Source organism: Coloeus monedula, assembly GCF_965178545.1.
Source record: "Coloeus monedula genome assembly, chromosome: 1".
Taxonomy (NCBI): domain Eukaryota; kingdom Metazoa; phylum Chordata; class Aves; order Passeriformes; family Corvidae; genus Coloeus; species Coloeus monedula.
The window spans coordinates 116,629,068-116,651,077 of NC_138781.1; the positions used below are offsets into that span (position 1 = coordinate 116,629,068).

Sequence of the window (22,010 nt, forward strand, 5' to 3'; positions counted from 1 at the left end):
TAGGGCTGGAGGAAAATGTTGGCAGAAGAACAAATGGGTTTAAGCTGAGAAGAAATGCTCCTAATGTTTTAGGAGAATCAGGCTCCACGGCAGCTTTCCAGCTGGACAGTTAGGGGTGCAAATCTCAGTTACCTTCACGATAGAGGTTGGTAAATTGATAACAGAGTTTATCTGATATTCACTCTGTGACTGTTAGGAACTGAATTAATGATCCAAAAGGGCTCTGTACCAGTAAGAAATCAGTATTTCAGTAAATAGAACAGCTACATCCTCATTTAGAAGTTATCTCAAATTAAATGTTGATTTAGGGAGCCTGATCATCCTGCAGTGGCAAAAAAATGACAGATGTCAGATCACTGTATTGGTGCAGCACAATGTAGCAAAATCTTTGGTCTCTGATCCTGTCTATGTATCTTTAGGCTATGTCTGATGCTGGGTTTTTTTTCTACCTTATTGGCATGAAGCAGAGTACCATAGGTTTGTATGTTCTTTAAGGTCACAGTGACAGCCAGAGAAATATGTTCATAGATTCCAAGAGGACATTGAGGAGGTTACGTATCATCAAAGAATAAAAATTAAGCCTTCCTTTTTCAACAAATAAGAGAGGGTTGTGAGTGTTGCACCTTTTCTTTCCCTGTTTTGAGCATGAAGCATATATTCACTGTATTCAGAAAACAATTACCAAAATGTCAAAAATATTTTTGTCTCTCTTTTTTTCCTAGTTGGGGAATGGCGGTCAACGTGTACTCTACCTCTATAACCCAGGAGACTATGAGCAGACATGACATCATTGCATGGGTTAATGATATATTAGCTTTAAACTACACAAAAGTTGAACAACTCTGTTCAGGTAAGAAAGCACAGTATGCTCTACAAATGTTTATTTTAAAACCACTTTAAAAGTCTGATTTGTTGAAAATAGATAACTTTTAACTTTGACATAAACCAGTTGCTCTGAAAAAAGAGACAAATGTATGTGCACAGGAAGCATTTTTGCATTTGTGTTAATCACGGGAAGATAAGGTACCTTGGGAAAGCATAACAAAGGCAGAGGTGAATGGGACAAATGTAGCAGGAGATACATAGAAGTAATAAAAAGGTTGGCTAAGCAAGCAAAGAATACAGTGGTAAGTTTTAGTGTTTTAAAGCCACTGGGGTGGTATCTTTACAAATGGAGAGTGGACATAACTGAAAAAGAGACAAATAGAGAACCAGCACCCCAGATGAACAAAATTCTCCAGCTCCTTTTCCTTCCTAATGAGGTTTCTCAAATCCCTGCTGATGTTTGCAGGAGAAAAGCACAGGTGTGACTGAAGAAAAAACATGGATTTGAGGAAACGAGCCTTTAGCTGCTGTGAGGGCTTCAGAACTTTGTCAAAATCTGCCTGTTTCTCTTTAAATCTAACTGAGTTATTGTTTTAAGTATATTTGGTAATGAGCCCTGAAGAAAGGGTATTAGTTGGAATATTTCAGACATTTTGGTTAATCAGAGTGGCAGCTAGAAGATAGGTGTTAAACAACAGGGTCTGTAACTAGATGATGGCTAGAAATGACACAGAAAAAGGCTGATGTTTCACTGTGAATATACATGCCCCTGGGGAATGATTTCTTTCTGATTTCCTACTGTGATTTTTAAATGTGAAGATGTTTGTGGTGGAGGAGATCTAACTTAGATTGCTACTTCAACTAACGTGCTGGGAATATTTTATGAAGATACTATCTTATCTTATGAAGACAGTGCTCAAAGTACATGGAAGAGGAACCACATGACCAGATTTCAGCTGTTTCATGGTTCAGATGAAATGCATAAATGAGGTCTTATATTCATATATTTGATTTTACCTACTGTTCTGGGTAAATTTTCTGTCTTGGAGATATTCCCTGGAAGGTATAGATAATCCTTTGAGGTTGATAGTCTTGTAGCTTATTCTTCAGAATTAAAAAAAAACCAAGTCACAGCTGCAGAAGTAGGGTTGCATGTTTGCAGCCTTGCACAACTGTAAAATTGAGGTTGAAAAAGTGCAGGTTAGGGTGCATGTAAGCAAATGATATAAACTGAACAACTAAAGACATCAACCATGGGAAATAATCTCTTTAGCTGTTACCAAACTTTAACTTGAAATGTTGTCTTTAGCTGTTGTTATATTTACATGTCGGGAAGTTAGCCTAAGTATTTTATTTTGGAGTAAGTAAGGACAGTATTCACCCAGGGAGTAGCTATAGATAGATAGATACATGTGTGCACACACTGAAGGAGATAGAAACATAGAAGAAAATAGACATTTGCTCCCAAAATACCCAAAGTTTGCTATTGTTTGAAACAGGAAGCATAGTAGACAAGTTATTGACTTGTTCCTGTGTAGCTATTTAAATGCTTATAAATAGTTGAAAGGAAGCTTTTAAAGTGAGTTCTCAATCAAGTTAAATGTGTGTGGGCTTACAAAAATAACCCACCCAAACAAAAAACCAACTAAGACATAAAAAACTTCACCAAAACCCTTTCTGAAAATAGGGGAGAAGTGATCTAAGAAAATATTGACTAAGCAGAATAAAATGAGTTAAAGTTATGTAAGAAGATCAGATAGAGAGACTTCAGCTGGGTGGGGCAAGGAGGGGAAAAGCATGGGAGCTGTCACAAATCCACTGTCCCATTTCATCACACAGCTTCTTACACAACTTTTTCTGTGACCTACAGTGAGGTTTTTGGGACATGCCACAAGGGAAGAACTGAAAAAGGCTTGTCTCATTACAGCTCTTACTCCATTCTGTATAAAATTAAATCTTTTCTTCCTTTATAATTTCCTGGATTGTATTAATTGTTATTGTTACCTGATGCTTCTACATTCTTGTCTTTACGGGTGAAAGCTGTTAATTTGCTTGGTTTGGTAGTCTTGATGCTTACACATTCCTGTTTTTACATTCATATGTATTGCAATCCAGAAGGGGCTGTAGTAGTTCCTTATCTAAAGAAGCATTCTAGCATGGTACTTCCTGTGTTAGTGTTACAGAGGACTTTACTCTCTGAACTGATGAACCAAAACACTGAGAGATTATTGCAGACACTAGAGCACAGTAATCTTAGTCTTAATAGGTCCTTCCCATTTGGGACTGTGCAGTGCATTTCTCATGTGCAAGGCATCCATGTGTAGCGATTGAAGACAGATGGACAAGCAGCTTTGGGAATCTTTCTGCATTTCATATAGTACCCTGTGTAAATGCAAAGCAATTTATTTAATGTATGTGTATTTTATTTAGACTATTTCTAGCGTAGCTTTCAAGAGAGAAACTAAGGGAACAGTAGAACAAATGATGAGCCAGCTAGCAGGCAGAGCACCAGGAAGCATGGTATGGACTGCAGTTTGAGAACAGCCAGCCTAACTCATTCATTCTGGCATTCTTTGGCAGATGTTCCTTGAACCATTGGCAGCTTTCATGCAGATTAATGTTCGTTTCCATAAAATACAAGCATTTCTCCGGGACTTCAAAGGGAAGGAATATGTGGGAAACTCTTTACAGCTATGAAGCATTTCACAGCATTAACAGGGATCTGCAGAGCTGCTGTAACTGAAGTTTTATAACCTACTGTAAAATTGTATGGACATTTTCTTCTTTTTTAAAAAAAGCATTAAGATTAGTCATGCTGTTTTATGACTATTCAGTTCTTGTTCATTTTTGTTAATAAGGAGCTATCAAAATGCCAGAAAAAGCTAAGTGCAGGGCCAAAAAAGCGGGAGAGGGAAAAGCGGGGGGGATGCTATATCTGAATTAAAAGCTTGAAGGAGTTACTTTTAGGAGGTAGGAGCAACCTAGATATGGCATGTGCTTCTGTTCAGCACCTGGCTGTGAGACCTCATGGGTGCTCACATTTTGCAGCCAACCTAGCAATAATTTTTGACATTCACAGCTTAAGCAAGAAGGAATAATGTGACATTCTGCCTTTACTGAAGGCTTTATTCAGAGCATATCTGAAGCTTAATGTGACAGTAGTTACAACAACAGAAAAAGCAATCAGACCTTCTTTTCCTCATTGCTGGGGAGAAGTAGCTTTGGTGATACACAGGCTGTAGCAATACCAGCCTGTTTCTCAATTTCCACTTACAGGAACAGAGCTGCTAGGATGAGGAGCAGCAAAGGAAGAGGCTGGCTTAGTCATAAAGTATTTGTATTCTTTGGGAGTCTTAGATGTGGTTTTTGTCTCTGCTAAGTAGGCCGAGCAAAGTGCAGTGTCCCCTGAGCTTTCTGAATGCTTGCTGTGGTAGTGATGTGCCAAGAAAGCCAGGTTATGGATGGGTGCAGCCCTAGAGAGTCTAAATTTAGTCTGCAGCTCCTCTGGTAATTTAGTTTTGACAACTAAACAGGGAAAATCTCTCCGGGCATCTCAAAGTAATACAATTCTCTTTGCTTTAGACACGTCATATTGTCAGTTTTTGGACTCTGGGTTTGATTTCCTGCAAAGTTGTTTAACCTGAGCATGAAATTTATAAACCATGGTTTTAATAGAAGGCATAGTGCATTCCCTTTAGATTGGCATTAGAGAGGGCATTTAATTTGATACATCAATGAATTATAATAGAGAACAATGGAGAAGTTGTAATGTCATAGGATCCCGTCTGCAAAACACATAGGTTTGGGGGATAGGAGTTTCATATGAAGTATGACACTAGTTGTTTCCTAGGAGTCATGCTATTTTTTTTAAGGAATACACGGTGGCTTCTTAGAAAGAATTCTGACTAAGCAGCTTGTAACTGAATTTTCTTTACTAAGGCTGTTTTTCGTCTCTAAGGAATACCAAGTATATGTGTTGCAGGGCTTTTCATGACTGTTAGAGTGTTACATGAGAGTATATTCAAAATAAGAGTCAGGCAGGAGCTAGAGGGCTTGCATATGAATTAAAAAGAAACAACACAATGCGTACAAGCTATATAATGTCAAGGAAATGGTAAATGGATAGAAAGGCAAATGTGGCCTGGGGCAAGGTACAATTTTTGTCTTAGCTATACCTCTGTGATCCTGTGAGATTAAGGAGATACAGAGTCTCCCCACTCCGTGCATTTGAAAATTCTCAGTAGAATTATAAACTTGCAAATTGTCTGGCCCCCAGTGCATACAGACCTTCTGTCTTTGAGGATTTGTATGCAAGGATCAAGGATTGAATGCAGGGTTGTTTTTTGCCTTGCTTTTAATAAATGGCCGTATTATAAAGAAAGCATGTGGTTTGGCATTTTCAAATTTTAGACTGTGATGCTTTCTCTGCAGATGCCCTGGGTGCTGCCACAGGGAGTTTCTCATGTGGTGACTGCTGTCGCTGGTACCATATCTCAGTTGGTGTTCCTCCTGTGGAAATATGTAGTCCCTTTATATATACGTTTTGTTGGCACTCTGCCGCCCTGGTGTCGTAGGAAAGCAGGCAGTGTGACAGTAGGGCAGATGTCATTCTTTCTTTGACTGTGTTGCCTCTCTGGCTAGGGATTTGGGGGAGAGCTTCACTGCAGCATCTGTGGGCTGTTGTCCCTTGCGACTGGTGCTGTGTGAGGGAGGAGGGTCGTTCCTGTCTTGTGGAGGGTGTCCATGGTGTTCTGCTTCCAGGAACTGGGTACTGCACGCCAGCCCCTCAGCAGGGCAGTGCCTGTTTTCAGGGCAGCCATTGTGTCTCCAGCCCCTCACCCTCTGGGCAGCAGCTGGGAGCGCGTGCCAAGCATGCTGCCTCCTGAGCAGTGCTCCATGGGAGCCAGCTCCTCTTCTCTCCACCATATGAGAGGCACGATTGAGGGGGCTGGAGAAGAAGGGTGTTGGCCAGACAGAGAAATGGTGAGCAGGACTATTTTTTTTGAAAGTCAGTCATGTAAATATACACGCAAACGCGGTTTGTTCTGTGGGTTAGCTGCATAGGATTTGTGTTTTCATATCTCAGAAGGTGTATTTTGCTCAATGCCTATATTAACCCATAACCTCCTACATGCGGATTACTATAATCTGCATTACAGGACCCTGTTGCCAGCACTCCTCTACATCCCAGTGTGCCTGAGAAGCCAAAGCGTGTTTCCACGTTGGTGGTTTTGGTTTGTTCCCCGTTTGCAGCCTTGCAAAGGCTGGGTCTCTAGCGCAACTTGGGAACATGATTAAAACATGGCTTGATCCCATTTGCACTCTGTAACCGAGGCATGTTTCAAGGAACTGGCATGTTGTCCTGAGGTCATGCAACACAGAGTATACTCAGTGTCAATGACTCTCTAATGTCTTCCATATGATATTTAGGATTAGAGGGATACAATGAATGTTAATGATTGAATTTAAATCATTTCCAAAACTTTCTGGAGAAGCTTGCAAAGCAGTATCGTGAGATTCCCAGCCAATAATTTATTTTTTTTAAATGTCACTCATTAAAAATTCAGGAGGAATAGAACTTGAGCAAGTTTTTGCTTTTTAAAAATAATTATTTAATTACTCAATAGCACTCATTTGCAGTCAGTTGCTTGATTTCCCCCTGGTTTAAAGAGCTTGTTAGATTTTGTGTGGTACTTTTTTTAGGCATGATGAGTTACACAGCTATTTTAACTTAAATGGGAACTGTGTTTTCTGAAATTGTTCTGATCTTCCTGTTTAAAAATTAACGAATTCCAAAATAAATTATTGCCAAAAATTTAAGTGTTAAAAACTCTGCTGTGTATAATTTATGAGCAGCTTAATGATTTACATATTTAAGAAAAAGAGAAAACAAGTGAACACAGGGAAAACCTACCTCCAATATCCATTATTTAAGATGGTATGGGGATACTGTGGATTACATCACACGCATGCCCTATCTCTGTGGAACAGGACTTTGGAAGCAGATGTCCTTTAGGTGCACGTTATCTCAGGGGCTGTTGGTAAGGCTGGTAGGAGGTACACAGTTCTTGTAGGCTGTGTCCTGTGGGGACAGCACTGCTTTTGCGAGCTCCTGTCTGTATGCAGGCACTCACCCTGCCCTCTTCGAGGCAGCTGTGCTCATGCAACTGTGGGCAAGAGGGCAGGGCTGCACTCTAATCTGCGTCCGTTCTAGGGCTTTTTAAGTGGCCTCCTAGGACTGTTGCTGGGAATGGTGAAGCTAGGCCAGAGTGGCTTCAGTGATGCACAGCCCCATAAAAGCTTGCTTCTCTACAACTAAGTAGGTGGTAAATGGATGTGTTCTTGAACACTCACTGGGAAAGGGGCTGAAACCTCTTAAATAAGAGTGAAGGCACAAGGGAGTGTGTGTGTGTTAACTGGAGAAATAGAATGGTGTTGACCTATATACTAGGTCATATAGGTGCTTCTGGAAAGGAAGAGGAATTTGAAGACTGTGGTCTCTCCAGTGGAGCACTCAATATAAAGTGTTCTGTTTCTTAAACATGTGGTTGTATGTAACACAGCGTTATGCTCACAGACAGGGAATCATAGAATGATTTATGTTGGAAAAAACTTTAAAGATCATGAAGTCCAACTGCCAAGTCCACCACTAAACCATGTGACTAAGAGCCACATCTACACGACTTTTAAATACATCCAAGGGATGGTGACTCTGCTGCTTCCCTGGGGAGCCTGTTCCAGTGCTTGACAACCCTTTCTGTGAAGAATTTTTTTTTAATACCCAATCTAAACCTCCCCTGGCACATCTTGAGGCTATTTGCTTTTGTTCTATGGCTTGTTGCTTGGGAGAAGAAACTGACCCCCACCTGGCTACAGCCTCCTTTCAGGTAGTTATAGATAGTGAGAAGGTTCCCCTGCAAGCCTCATTTTCTCCAGGCTAAATAACCCCAGCTCCAGCTGCTGCTTCTCCTAAGACTTGTTCTCCAGACCCTTCACCAGCTTCACTGCTCAGTTTTTAAAAAAACCTTTGAGTGGCATAACAGAACACCCATACTTGAAATCTAAATGAAAATCTATACTCTGATATCCAAGTTGAAGACCTACTGCTGTGTGCTTGCCTAAACATCACTGCCAAGGAAGCAGTCCTAGAAAGCCTGAGGTAAAAGACCAGCCCTAAGTGCTGCTATACTGTAAACAATGATTGCTGGCGCTTGTGGGTTTTTCTCTCCCTTTCTTATCAAAACTATTAAGTCACACGTGCTCCTTGCGAGTCACTGCTCTTTTTTCATTGTTGTTGTCGTCCCAGCAACAGAAATACGGGGTGTGTGCAGCTTTCCATCAGCGTTAGCAACCATAGTGAACTGAAGTACTGATGACTAATTCATACACAAATCATCCTGTATTTCCCAAATGCATGATCAGGTGGTTGCAGCTTTGGAGGGAATGAATAGTTTGAAGGAGTTTGTATCTATCTAACATGACTGGATATGTGTTTTTGTATTATCTGAAAAATACTTCATTAAAGCAAACAAACTAATTTTGTTACAGAAAAAGGCACAGTCAGCCCTTTTCCCAAATGGAATTTTTCAAAAACTGAGTGTGTGAAAATCAAACTGGGACTGGTTAAAAGGTTTAAACTTGATTTGTATGCAATTTTAGAACAAAATTAATACTAAACATGTATACCAAATTTCTAGTGTAGAACTTGGCTCTATTTGCTGTGGTTTGGGTTTCAGAATTAAAAGAAATCAGCCCCACCCCTGCCCCAGAAAGGCCCTATCTTTTCATGGGTCCTTTGTTTTCCATATTGGGTGGTGTGGTTTTATATGGTTTTCTGGGATCTTGCTCCCACACACTGCAGGGATTCAGGGAGGAGCCACTAGGGAGTCTTTTGACATTAGATGTCGAGGATTGACTTAATTTGTGTCGGGCACACTCATATTGGCAGTACCTGAGCTTATAGTGTTTCTACTAAATATTTTATTAGCATAATAAATTCTAACTATAGTATATTAAAAGCAGTTAGTTTGCAGATAAAGTTTTCCTTTTAATTTAAATATATAAACATCAATGCTAAATAAAACCAAGGGTCTAATCTTGGTTTCAGATCTCTAGTCTGAAATCCAGGAAGTTGACTTAGTGGTAAAAACTTGTTGCAAACAGGATTCTCTTGTCTTCATTGTTGCCTCCTTTAATTTCGTTTTGATTTAAATAGTCAGTCAGGAGCAGAAGTATTTCTGATAATCAAGAAAATACTTCTTTGCATTTGTGGATTCATCAGCCTCCAGATGGTGAAGGAGAGGAGAAAAACTGAAAATCTCTAATGATGCAGAGTGCATATGTTTCACAGCAGACTAAGTCAGCATGGACAGTGTCAGAAAGAAACATAGAAGCAGGGAAGGAAGCATACAGGACAAAAGCTAAAATTAGTTCAGTATTGCTTACTGCAAGGGGCTAGTGAAAGATTATCTTCAACTCTGAAAATTCTGCAAGACATTCAGCTTTTATAGATTTGGTAGTAATTTTCAGCTTTACCCCACTGCATGTGGCAAAATTCTTGAATTGTGACAGCTTTAAATAATCACCTTTTCAATTCTGAGTTTGTTCTTTTGTATCTGAATCCTGCCCTGGCATCCCTTCCCCTCCCCTGGCAGCTGCTTGCCCAGCCTGGTGGATGCAATGCCCTCCCTCCACTTGCTGCCTGCCCTGCCCCAAGCCTGGGATGCCCAGGAAACACCTGCAAAGCCCTCATGCTGCTGGGCTCTTTCTGCTCACTGATGGGGCTAAAAATAGCAACTCCTGGGGGTGATTTCGGCACAGCCACGTTTGCAGGCTTGTTTCAGAGCCAGGCCTGTGAGTATCTTCTGTAGCTAATAGCTGCATCAATAGTCTAGATCAAAACACAGAAGGACTTTTAGCCAGTGATTCTAAATTGCTTGTTAGCTAATAAAGGATTAGAGGTTTTTAGCATTGATCCCTCTTCTGCAGTGCCACCAGCTGTACTTTTCATCTTTCATTTGAGTAGATGTCAAATTATTTCTTCTTGTGTGTGTATGTGCATGTTTATGCATATAAAAGTTTTTTGGTCAGAGAGATTTATTGTAAGAGCTAGTCTGGTAGTGTGTTTTCAACTTCTCTGTACACGTTTGATAAGATATAGGTTTGGGGGTCTTTCAGGTTGGGTTTTGGAGGGGGAGGATTGTTGGGGTTTCTTTTAATTTTTTTTTCCTCCAGAAAATGTAGGGAAGTTTTCTAATACCGAATAAAATACAGTAGCATAAAAATTCTTTTGTTTGTGTAAATTATGCAAGAGGTATGTCACAAGCCATAATGTCTTTATCCCTACTGTCATTTTCTTTGTATTCCATTAAAAAGATTCCTTTCTCATGCCCCTACATTGAGACATCAATTGTGCAGTACATTGCAGAGGCCTAAAGTGCTGTCCCGTGTGCAGAGGGCCACATGGATATGCTGCAGCTGTAAGATAAAGGCACTGCAGTCTCACATCACTTAAGTAGAGCTCTTCTTTCTGCTGCCTCCAGGAAACTCAGCCATGGGCAGCGTAGACAGTAGTGTCCTCATTCTGTTGCACTGGTGTTTCCCATTTAAATGTAATCTGACAGCTACAAGCTTTAGGGGGTAAAATTTTGAATTATAAATAAACGTCTGTATAATATTAAATACGTACATAACCTCAATGTCCAAAATCAGGCAGTCTCAGTTGACCGTAATGATATTTTTACTTTCTCCTGTTCCTGTGGTAGGCAGGTCTCTGGCTGTTCGGAGTCGGGAGGAATTTCCTCTCTTTGTAGTTCAGTGTTTAGTTCAGTCCATGTTTGTGCGTTGCCTCTGCTCTTCAGGAAGGAGTATTTTAATGAACTGTATTTGCCAGTGTAATAAAATCCTCCTGTTGGGGAGACAGCCCAGCAGCCGCTCCAGTGTTGTGTCAGAGAACAGGTCCGTGCTGCCATGTGGATGCAGTCCAGTGTTTTCTGCCCTCGAGTGTTGTGCAGACCCAGGACCACCTCCTGGCTGGCAAAGGCGCAGAAACAACTGCCAGCAGTCCGGGGAGAAACACACGGAAATACCCTAACTGGAGAGAGACTATCTAAAGGCATGCAGAAGGAATTTGCATTACCAGCAGAAGAAGAAAAATCTCATGTGAACACTTTGGGCTTCTAGTTTTCTAAAAGGATCTAGATGAAAGGTTGTGCAATGCATTTTTAGAGCCTCCAGGCAATTACTTAGATATCAGAGTACAGCTTAGAATTGGGGTATGGGGAGGATGAAAGGACAGAGTAAGGAACAAATTCAATTTATAACATTAAATGATTGCATAAAAATCTTTTTGCATTAAATTAAACAGTAATAAGTGTACTCAACCTATGCATTATCTGTATCCATGCTTTTAACTGCAATGTAATTTTTCCATTGCCACGTATTTACAAGTTCTCTTGCTAAGGATGCGTTTTGAATAAATAATTGTGTTTATAAAGTTTTCTCTAAGACAATGCAAATTTGTCATCTGATGCTTGTAACTTGCCAGAAGGCTCCTTTTCCTTTAGGGAATATTTTACTTTGATTCCTAATCATATCAAGACCATTGCAAACAGCTAATTACAAGGTGTCCTTGGAAAATGAGATTTTATATTAACCATTTTCCCCGCAAAGTTAGGCAATGTGAACAGATTGTTTTTTTAAATGGCAGTGGTTTTCAGCACTAAAGTTGGATCTTGGTAAGTCCCTTAGTAAAGTTTGTGTTGGTATTTTAGACAGCATTTTTGGACCCTACTCTCAAACTCTGCTTCTCTTTGGGAAGTTACAATCTCTGTAACCCTTCGTATGATGGCTGACTGGATACAGAGAATGAGAACTATCTCATGCATAAAATTGGTCCTGTCAAAACATATGCATACCCATGGAGAAAAATGACTTAAAGTTCAAGTTATTGTTGACTCTCCTGTAAAACTGGACAAGCCAGGTGTCTGCTTTGTTAATTTGGTTTCTCTGTGAACACTCAGAAATATTTGTGATTAAAAAATCGTTGTTGATACTTGGCTGAACTGTTAGGTGAGATCTGGACACTTCTTTGTCAAAACTGATCTGCACAAAAAGCACAACAGTCTTTTTTGTGGAAGTGAAATTGAACTTGTCAGGGGTAATCGGGCAATTACTTCCCTGCCCTGATGCTCAAGCACAGGGGCTTCACCCTCTACAGCCCTCTGTGGACCTCACTGAATCTTTGCCGAGTATAGAGCATTTTGTAGAAAACTCATCTGAAGAAGAAAGAAAATTGCTTTTCCTCTGATTTCCTCAAACATTTTCATCCTTTATTTCTAAACACTTGAGTGTGTCAACAGTAAAGGCTTTGCAAATGTCAATGGCATGATGCTGTAGGAGGAAGCTCCCTGCATACAAGAAATGCTGTCTCTATTAGCTCTCCTCAGGATGCTGGTTAGAAATTTTTCCATATACTTCCTCCTTTGTGCTGGATTAGTTACACACATACCCCTACCTTCTAAGTTCAGAGAGCTCTCAAAGTTGAACTTAGGAAGCTTACTGTTTGAGTGGGAACTAAAGATGTCAGGCCAGCTTTGAAAGCTATGGGTGGACTACGCTAGAGTCTGCTTATTTAAATGCTTTTCTCAGGAAATGAAAATTAGTAAGGATGTTCATTGCAGAGGGGTGGGAACTGACTAATATGTTTTAAGAAGCTGGAGCCTTGCAATTAATTTTTTTTTTAAATCATGGATTTAATCTCAAATGATTGCCTTGGACTTGCTTGGCATTTGGGTACAAGGGCCAGAAGAAAGATGATCCTGGCTTGTTTGAATTCAGGAGACTGTGGATTGAGGAATCTTATTAAGAGGTTTTCATTTTCACTGTATGATTATCTTTTCATTATATGGACAGTCCTACTGTGTATAGGGACTCCAAGAACATCCATTTCACTTTGCATTAGTTATGGTGATTCCTCGGATGCTGCACAGCAGTGCATCATGCATCCAGATCGAGTGGAAAAGAACCACTTGAACATGTCACTGCTCAATGTACATTAGATAAGCAGGTCTTGGGTGCATAGTGTTAGGCTGAATTACAGCAGGGACTTGTTCAGCACCATTGCTTTCTGCTCATGCTTTCTGCTAATGACATGAAACACCATTTGGTCTTAGCTGGGTGCATCTGGATTAACGTCAATGCATTCTCTTGTTATAGGAGCAGCTTACTGCCAGTTCATGGACATGTTGTTCCCAGGGTGCATTAGCTTGAAGAAAGTAAAGTTTCAAGCAAAGCTGGAGCATGAGTACATTCACAACTTCAAACTTCTGCAGGCATCATTTAAAAGAATGAATGTGGATAAGGTAGGCATTCTGTATTTGTATTTCGGTCACTACATGTTTCAAAAGTTATATGAATTGTGTAACATTAATAAATAGGGGAAACAAACTTCAAAACACTTGAAAATCCATTTTTTCAACTTTTGGATAGAGAACTGGAATTGCAAGTAGTGTATGAAGATGTTCTTGACCTTTCATCATCTGAAAAGGGTGTTTGGGTGTGAAGAAAGAAGTTTGGCACTTGGCTCTGTTTAGGTACAAATTGAAAATTGAGTCCATATGTCTGCTGAGGAGATGTGCCATCTAACTCATTATATCTTAATATCAGAGATTATATTTGATAAAACACCATGTGTTGGAAATTCCTTGTCATTGGTGAATCTTAATTTTCAGATAAGTAAAATTATTGGTGACCTGCATTTCCAATGAAACAACTTAAAAATATGCTGTTATAAGTATTCCATGTTTTTTGTCCGAAGCAGGGTTTAAGGAATTTAAATAATTTGAAAGCTGGAATAATTTACCCAGTGTTTTAATAGATTGGTCAGCACATGTGATCCTGTAAAGTTGAGAATGGAAGTCTCTGAGAAAATGCTTGTTCAGACATAATGTATTTGGTTTATGCTTGAATGTGAGAGTTTGACAGACTTGCCAATATAAATTACTGTGTTGATAAAAATGAATAATGGAAGTTACGTTGTCATGCTTACAGTTTTACACTGATGCACTACCTGTTTACCCTTTTAAGGTTCTGCCCCGGCTTTTTGTGTTGCCTTATTCTGAAATTTAAACAGTCATAATAGAGGGTCCCTTAAGACTTCTATGAAGCACTGGAAAACCTTCATTGTTTCGTGAAATGTTACGGATACTTCTATTTACAGTGTGATTTGCTAGCGAAACATTGGAAAGACTAATGTAGTGAACATTGTCAGTTTTCTTGTAGGGAGCAAATTTACCATACCTTTTTAAGTGGAGTTAAGATACAAATGGAGCAACGTGAAAAGATATGCAAAGTGCAATGTTAATTCTTGCAGAAGCATCATAGATTTATAAAATGCTGTACAGTTGGCTTAATCTTGAAGAAGAAATGAAAGCCCTTTTCCAGCTGAAAATTCAATACATTCAAGAGGCAATTAGGTCCACCTAACTTGGCTCTTTAATCAGCTGCATGAATTAAGCAAAGCAGGGCAGCTCTCCTGCAGCTGTGGTCCCTGTCTGCCCTCCCTCCCCATGTCTAGGAACCTTAGGTACTGTAATATTGGCTGAAGACACCTTTTGGGGGTTTCATGTCTGTGAAAAATTTCTAAGATATTGATATGGAGACATCCTCATAACCTTTCCTTTGTTTTACTAGAACTTCATAGGCGTTTAAGTCAACTTCTGCACGTCCACAAACTGTTCTATGTATAGCTCCATGTGGAAGAGAAAAAAATTACACGGTTAAAACCTCAGGGTTGGTTCATATGATGACCATGTGCTACCAAAATGTAGGTTGGTTTGAACTTTAGCACGTCTTGGAAAAGCTGCTGGGTTTTGTAGTTCAAATAGTAGGACAGAAAGCAAGAAACTTCTGTCTGGAGTTTTTGAAGAATTGTTTGTTTGTAGTATGTCAGACTGTACCATGTGCATTAAAACCAAAAATCCCTAGTTGGCTGAGCATAGTGTTATTGCCAGAACAGTCTCATTCGTCATGGGATGTACCCGTGGGATGTAAGGGAGTACCTCTGTAGAACAGCAGCTATAAAGGCTTACATACACCTACTGTAAAGCTACGTCAAAGGATGGGTCCACATTGGGTTTTGTTTTCATTTTTTAAGAGCACCTGCAAATTTACCCTTTCTTTTAGGAACAAAACAATGGCAGAGGTTTATTTGTTGATGCATTTAGTAGATCTTTTTAAGTAAGTGTGTATATGTAATTTTTCTATTTAAAAATGGCAGTGACATAATATTTGATATTAATATCTACCTTTCAGGTAATTCCTGTGGAAAAACTGGTCAAAGGGCGCTTCCAAGACAACTTAGATTTCATTCAATGGTTTAAGAAGTTCTTTGATGCTAACTATGATGGGAAGGAGTATGATCCTGTGGAAGCTCGACAAGGCCAAGATGCTCTTCCTCCACCAGACCCTGGTGAACAGATCTTTAACCTGCCCAAAAAGTCTCACCATGCAAACTCTCCAACTGCAGGTATTTTGTGTCTTAAGAAATTCCATTTCTGTCTCTGAAGACAATCACAAACTGTGGTTCACTTTACATAAATCCTAGTTAAAAGTTATTTCCTTGTGTGGTTGAGCCATTATTTTTACCTCATCATAGGTTTAGCATCTTGAGACAGCAGAAAGTTAACATCTTGTGTGCTCTAGTTTGGCCCAGCCCCGCTGAGCGTAGGGTCTCCTCCCCTGAGCCTCTCCATGTAAATGACGTGGACTCTGGTAATGTCTGACAGTGGAGACAAAGGCATTTAACCATCTTGTTGCTGAATGTGGTATGTGCAAGTGTATTCAGGAACATTAAATGGAGTGTGTTCCTCTTTCACACCTCTACCTTTACAGGAGAATGCTTGCACAAGCTGATGTATTTTTTAATTTTTATGGTGAGTAAAATGTTTCCAAGTCTTAAGGGCTGACGAGAAGAGCAAAAATTAATTTTTTTTGGTTTTATGTCTGCTTATTGTTTGGGTATGCTAGTCCTCCTAACTGAACAACATACAGCTATTGCTCTTTCACAAAGATACCTCAGTCTTCTAATTTTTTATTCTGTGCTTGGGTTTTGCTAGGATAGAGAGAACACTTCAGAGGAGATTGGTGCTAAATTTTGAATTTAAAACCAAAACAGTGTTGATAAGGCATGGATATTTTAATTATTGCTAATCAGTGCTTACACAGAGTCAAGGCTTTTTCAGTTTCTCACATTGCCTTTCCAGAGGCAGACTGGGGGTTTCCAAGAAATTTGGAGTGGACACAGCCAGGACAGCTGACCCCAACAGGCTGAACAGCTAATCCATACCACATGGCATCGTGCTCAGCAAGAAAAGTTGGGGCAATAAGAAGGGTGGGGAGGAAGGTTCAGAGTTACAGCATTTGTCTTGTCAAATCACTGTTATGGGTGATGGAGTCTGGCTTTCCTGGAGGTGGGTTAATTCCTGCCTGCCCATGGGAAGTGGTGAATGAATTGTTTGCGTGGCTTGTGTTTTACCTATTAAACCGTCTTTATCTCAACCCATGAATTTTCTCCCTTTTGCCCTTCTGAGTTTCTCCCCCGTCTCACTGCAGGGGACAGTGAGCAAGCAGCTGTGGGGGCTCAGCTGCATGCTGGGGTTAAGCCACAGCAGTGTTTCTGGAAGAGGCCAAAGGACTAAACCTGATCTTTGGTCTTTATGTAATGTGGGCATGACTAGTCACTAAGCAGATGTCATTTTTGTTAACTGAGAATTAAGTGAACAGGAGAGCAGCTAACATTTAAGAAAAATAATTAGTCACTAAAAAAGTGTTACTGGACATAGGTTTGTGCATATGGAAGTACACACACCTAATTCCTTTATTGGTTTGTCCTGGGTTTATGCTAACCTATTCCTCAAGTAAGGATTAATATTTAATTGTTTTAAATCTGTGACCTGTCCTCTCATGGGCTCAGATATGCACCAGTACTGGCAAAAGCAGGGGCAGGTGTGAAGCATGAAGCACCCTCGCTTTTAGGCTGCCTTGTGCTCTGGAATCCTACCCAGATTTCAGTGTTCTGCTCTGATCACCTCTGACGTCAAAGTGGGGCATACTTGGCCAGCTGCCTTCAGCTCATTAGTGCTTCCAGGAAATGGGGCACCTAATAGCAGGCCAGTGCTACTCTGGGCTTCTAAAGCTTGTTTACATCTTTGTTTTGTACCATCTTGTGTGTGAACTTCTGAATTTCAGGGTCTGGCGCACTCCAATTTCCCATGTGATGTCTTGTACTCCCTTCGGAAACAGAAAATCCAATTGCTAATGTCAAGATGTTGTCCAATTCAGAAATTGAAAAAGACACTTTTATTAAACACAGACTTTACTGTGCTTGTTAATTCTTCCTACAGATGGTCTATTTTTACCAAAGTCACAAATATGTCATCCAAATTAAAGCTGTGGAGGTGACAATCCTACAGAAATCGAATAGCTACTGAAGTGGAACCAGCCAGCTGATATGGAGGATAATGCAGTGATGCCATGTTGTGTTGTTGGTTGTATGAAGAGCATGTCCTGTGCCTTCCCAGCCTTTGTGTGGAATTGGAATTGTACAACTGAGATAGTGTGATGAGTTTTGATAAGATCCTGTGGCTGTGAGAGTTACCTTTTTCATGGAAAACTTCCTTCATTATTAACTTAAGTATTGTCCAGAAGTATGACAGGCAGGACACTAGTTTAATTGCTGAGCTGAGGATGGTGGGGTATGGATGTTACATGATGCAGGGTGAAATGAGAGCTCTGGCTTTTCTTGCTGCTTGCATTTCAGAACAGAACTAGTTCAGTCAGATGTCAGTCATTCCGTGGGTTTACTGAATTCTGGGTGAGCACAGCATCATGGCACTGATGTATGGTGCCTTTGTGCCTCGCCTCACTGCATCACAGAACCTGCATGTTGGAAGGAATGGGAGCCTTTACTGATGCTCTGAGAGGAGTTCTGTGTGCATCTGCAAACTTGTGTGTGCCTCATCTCCTGCTGTTTGGGAGTAAGTTGGGATGACACAGGAGCAAGTTCTGGGCAGCTGGGAAATTACCATGAAAGATGTGCTTCTGTACCTCTGTCTTGTGCACCTGCACACTTAGCTGGAAGTGAAGGGAGTATTCATTACAGCTGCTATAGGAGCCATAATATACAATATATACATGGCTGGCCTTCTGGGCTGCACGTGCACACTGCCAGGTCATGCTGAGCTTCTCAGCAACCAATGCCCCAAGTCCTTCTCAGGGCTTCTCTCAATCCATTCCCCACCCAGCCTGTGTTTGTGCTTGGGATTGCCCTGACAAAGGTGCAGGACCTTGCACTTGGCCATGTTGAACTTCATGAGGTTCCACCTCTCAGGCCTGTTGAGGTCCCTCTGGATGGCACCCCTTCCCTCCAGCATGCGACCGCACCACACCACAGTTTGGTGCCATTATTAATTTGTGTGATTTGCTCTACATTAACACTGAAGCTTTGAAGTTTTAGTACTGCCTTTTCAGTTCACTAACAAAAGAAAAGGAAGCCCTAGTGAGAAAAAATAAAGAACCCAGAAGATCCTTCAGCATAATCCAAAAGGTTTTAAACAGCGTGCAGTGGACATACCTAAATGTACGCATCTGTTGTTTGGTGTCAGGGGCAAGCAGATATATGGGTACTCATTCATATTTGGGGGTTTGGCAGGCTTTAAAATATGCCTATTCTAAATTGATCAGATATATGTATTTCTAAGGGAGTAATTTACTTTAGCTGCTAGCAATTTCATATGCATTTCAGGTGATTCCTGTTGCTCCATGGAGTAACTCTTCCAGTGAGTGCCCTTTGACAGAGTTTTGGGTTTGAGTGATTTAGGAGATGCTTGTTAACTATTCATAACTGCTTTATAACACTGTTCTAACAATATATTTTCAGAGGTAGACTAAGATATATGTCCTTGAGTTAACAAGTGGTCACATCCCTACAGACTGCTATGAAAACTTATCCAAAAAGGTACTGGCATGAGTTAAAATAGTTTTTGACATTTTAATCTAAAGCTTGACAGGACCCCTGGTATCAGGTAGCTACTTCCTGTACCTGTAAATGGATATTAACCTGTATCTCTATAAATGCAGAGTGTGGTCTTGATTTAATTTGAAAAATAAACACTTTTAAAACAACCCAAAACTCGAGAAATCTAAAAATGCAGCGGGTTTTGTGTTAATCGGTGAGCAGGCCAGCAGCCATAGCCCTTCCTGTTCCAAAGGTGATCCTACTGGGGAGTCAGCGCAGGTCAAGGATAATGCAGCTCGGAAATGGAAGCATAAATAGGTCCCTGCAACTAATCTGCTGTGCCACCCCCACGTTGCCTTGTCCCCTCCTTCAGAGACAGAGCCGATTTGTGGCTGGGCTAACGGTGGTGCCGTGGGTGGATGGGTTTGGTAACGTGCCGCACTCTGCTTCTAGAAACAGCAGGAGCAGCAAGGATTCACCAGGTGGATGCAGCTCCCAGCTGGGGAAATGAGGGTCTTCTCCTCCTTCAAGGAGCAGAGCCAGCAGCACAGACCACTGCTGTAGGTTCTCTGGCAGCAGCACTACAGCTGCTTTTAGATCTAATGCCCTCTGCCAACCCTGAGCTGACTTTCGATCTCCTACAGCCTCCGCTCTTCTCTAATGCAGTGGTAAACAGCCTACTGATGTAGAGTCAAAATTAGGATTAAAATATTAGGGCACTGTTGTTTGTGCCACTTCTAATGCTCCCTGCGGGAAGTAGGGGAAAAAACTCCATCTGATCAAAATTGAAAATAGTGATCAGGTTGTCAGGATTTTAGCTTAGTGTCTTATGTAAGTATTCCTGTATGTCACAGCAAATCTCCATGGAGCACTCTGGTGTATGTAGTGGGGTGTCAAAAATACATGGGTAAAAGACAGCTTCATAAAATTAATTATTTACATGTAAGCTAAAAATGTGAGAGGTTAGATCTGAAGACTGTTAGATTTTTTTTGGTTTGAAATATTCAGTGAGAGCAGGATGACTAAAGCAGAGCTGGAAAATACTGGAGAATCACATGAGGGCTAAAAATACTCACACTATGACAGGGAAAATAACCAGGGCAGAATGAACTGTTCGTGCATGAACGCATTACGTATAATGTGCCATCGAAAAGCCAATTGCACAAGAGAAATACTGATTTTCTGTAGGGAAATGGTATATCCTGCTGTGGCAGATGTGCTGTAAATTAATTTTGAGGGATAAAATTACTCAGCAAAACCTGTCTTTATTTTAGCAGCTAGTGATACAATTAGGACTCCTGGGAGACTAGAGAACTCCTAATGCTTTTTTTTGCATTCCACCAAGACTTGCTACCTTTTTCCCCGGTGGCAGGCAGTAGGTGTTGGCAATGGCAATCTCTGCTCGCAGTGGTGCGGTGCTCCGGGACAACGTGGCAGAGCTGGAGAGGGGAAGAGCTGCAGGGTGACAAACTGAAAGTGTTTTCATCCCTAGTTCATACAAGGCCAAGGAATTGTACTAACCGATGGGAACAGCATGTGCAGTGACAGTGCTGGCCTGGGAGGTAAAGTGGCTCAGCTGTAATACAGACACATCTCCCCTGCCAGCATGAGGAGAATTTAATTTTTAAACCCACTGAGCTTGAGATTTTAGACCAGGAGGCAACGTTCCTTTCAGTGCAGGAGCCAGAGCCTTTTTTCAAGAGAGGTGATTGTGTTTGGAACAGCAGTGGTGAAAATGGCTATCTTAATTTTCAGTGTACTGTGGGTGTGGTTTGAGTGTCTGTGTTGCACAAATGTTTGCACAGTCTTTCATTTTTCAACATGCATTTTTTTGCAGATTTTTTTGCAGATTTTTCTTTTGAGACTGCTTTCTCCTTATAGCTAAGCAGACAGTGAGATTTTAGAAAATGCAGGTTTTTAAGACCGTTTGAAATTTTATATTGTATTCTTCTGTTAAGCCTGTGTGGAATGGTTTAATCCATTGAAGATAAATCTTTGACTACTTAAAGATGTTTCTAGAGCAAATAGAGGTTTCAGTTGAGAACAAGTAGTAGGTGTTGATTATTTTATATCTAGAGTAGAGTCTTCATTTATGATGGGGGAAAGGCTTTGGTTAGTTCTCTTCTATCAAATATTGTATTAAAGACGAACTGACAGAGTCATGCCATCAATAAAAACTTTTTCATTTGACTAGTGGACTCCATTGGACTTTCTTGCTTGGGATAGCTCTGTTGAAATTATGAAAATTTCAAGTACTCGTACACACTTCTACTTGCCAGCTGTCTGGCAGAGAGGGTGAATGTAGAGCTCACCAGGTTGTACTGGACCAGCAGCAGTGAAGGTTTGGGGAGCTCAGGGGACAGAAGGGTCCTGCCAGCCAGGGGAAAGTAGTACCACGAAATAATTAGGACAGCTGCACCCGCAGTAAGTTGGGATTTTGAAAGTTGAGTCAGATTTTGTCTGAGGTGATTTAATTCCCCTTAAGCATCATTTGTCATCGCTTATTCCATTAAGTGTCCCTAAATTGAGCATTTTCTTGTGTCCTGGTGTAGCTACAACTGTGTGTGTGAATATTAATTCATCCACTGTTCTCACTCACTTGGTTTAAGCGGGTGGAGAGTTTTTCTTTAGCTTGTGAAGAAATTACTGTGGCCTATTGTTGGGTTTGGTTTTTCTCCTGTGGCATGAGTCAGGAATATTCATTTTATGAAATCCTTTAATTTGACTAAAATAGACAGCGAGTGATTCCCAAATTCCACTGAAGCAGTGGTTGTGTGGGCTCAGCCACGTCTTGTGCTTGTTCAGGGCTCCCATTGCTCTCCACTGCTCTCCACACTCTCCTTGTGCACATCCACACTGTATTCATGCATGTGTTTTCCTGAAATTTTACATAATTATTTAACAGCATACTAATTACTCATATAGCTTCAAGGAGGATTTCTCCCTAAACGCTAAGTAGGTCTCTTGTCCACAAGACTGTGCCTGTGATGCAAAGAGAACTGGAATTTGCAGCCTAGCTTTTTTGTACCCAAACCTGCACAGTGCCAACATCCACTGTTTTATGTTGCAGAAGTTTACATCTGTTTGTAGAACTTACGTATTTAGCAAAAAGAATAGCGAAGCTGAAACTGTGTGGGATACGTTTAATTACGGTGGACTGACTAGTAAT

General features: G+C 40.7%; 1 protein-coding gene across 2 annotated transcripts in view; it reads left to right on the forward strand.

The window, feature by feature from the left end:
• MAPRE2 (microtubule associated protein RP/EB family member 2) overlaps positions 1–22,010 on the forward strand; it is a 58,234-nt gene that overhangs the window by 19,199 nt on the left and 17,025 nt on the right. For both annotated transcript variants that reach the window (XM_082291119.1, XM_082291120.1), the window contains exons 2-4: positions 723–850; positions 13,042–13,187; positions 15,139–15,352. In XM_082291119.1, coding sequence (XP_082147245.1) covers positions 723–850; positions 13,042–13,187; positions 15,139–15,352 — 488 coding nt within the window. The remainder of the gene's footprint in view (positions 1–722; positions 851–13,041; positions 13,188–15,138; positions 15,353–22,010) is intronic.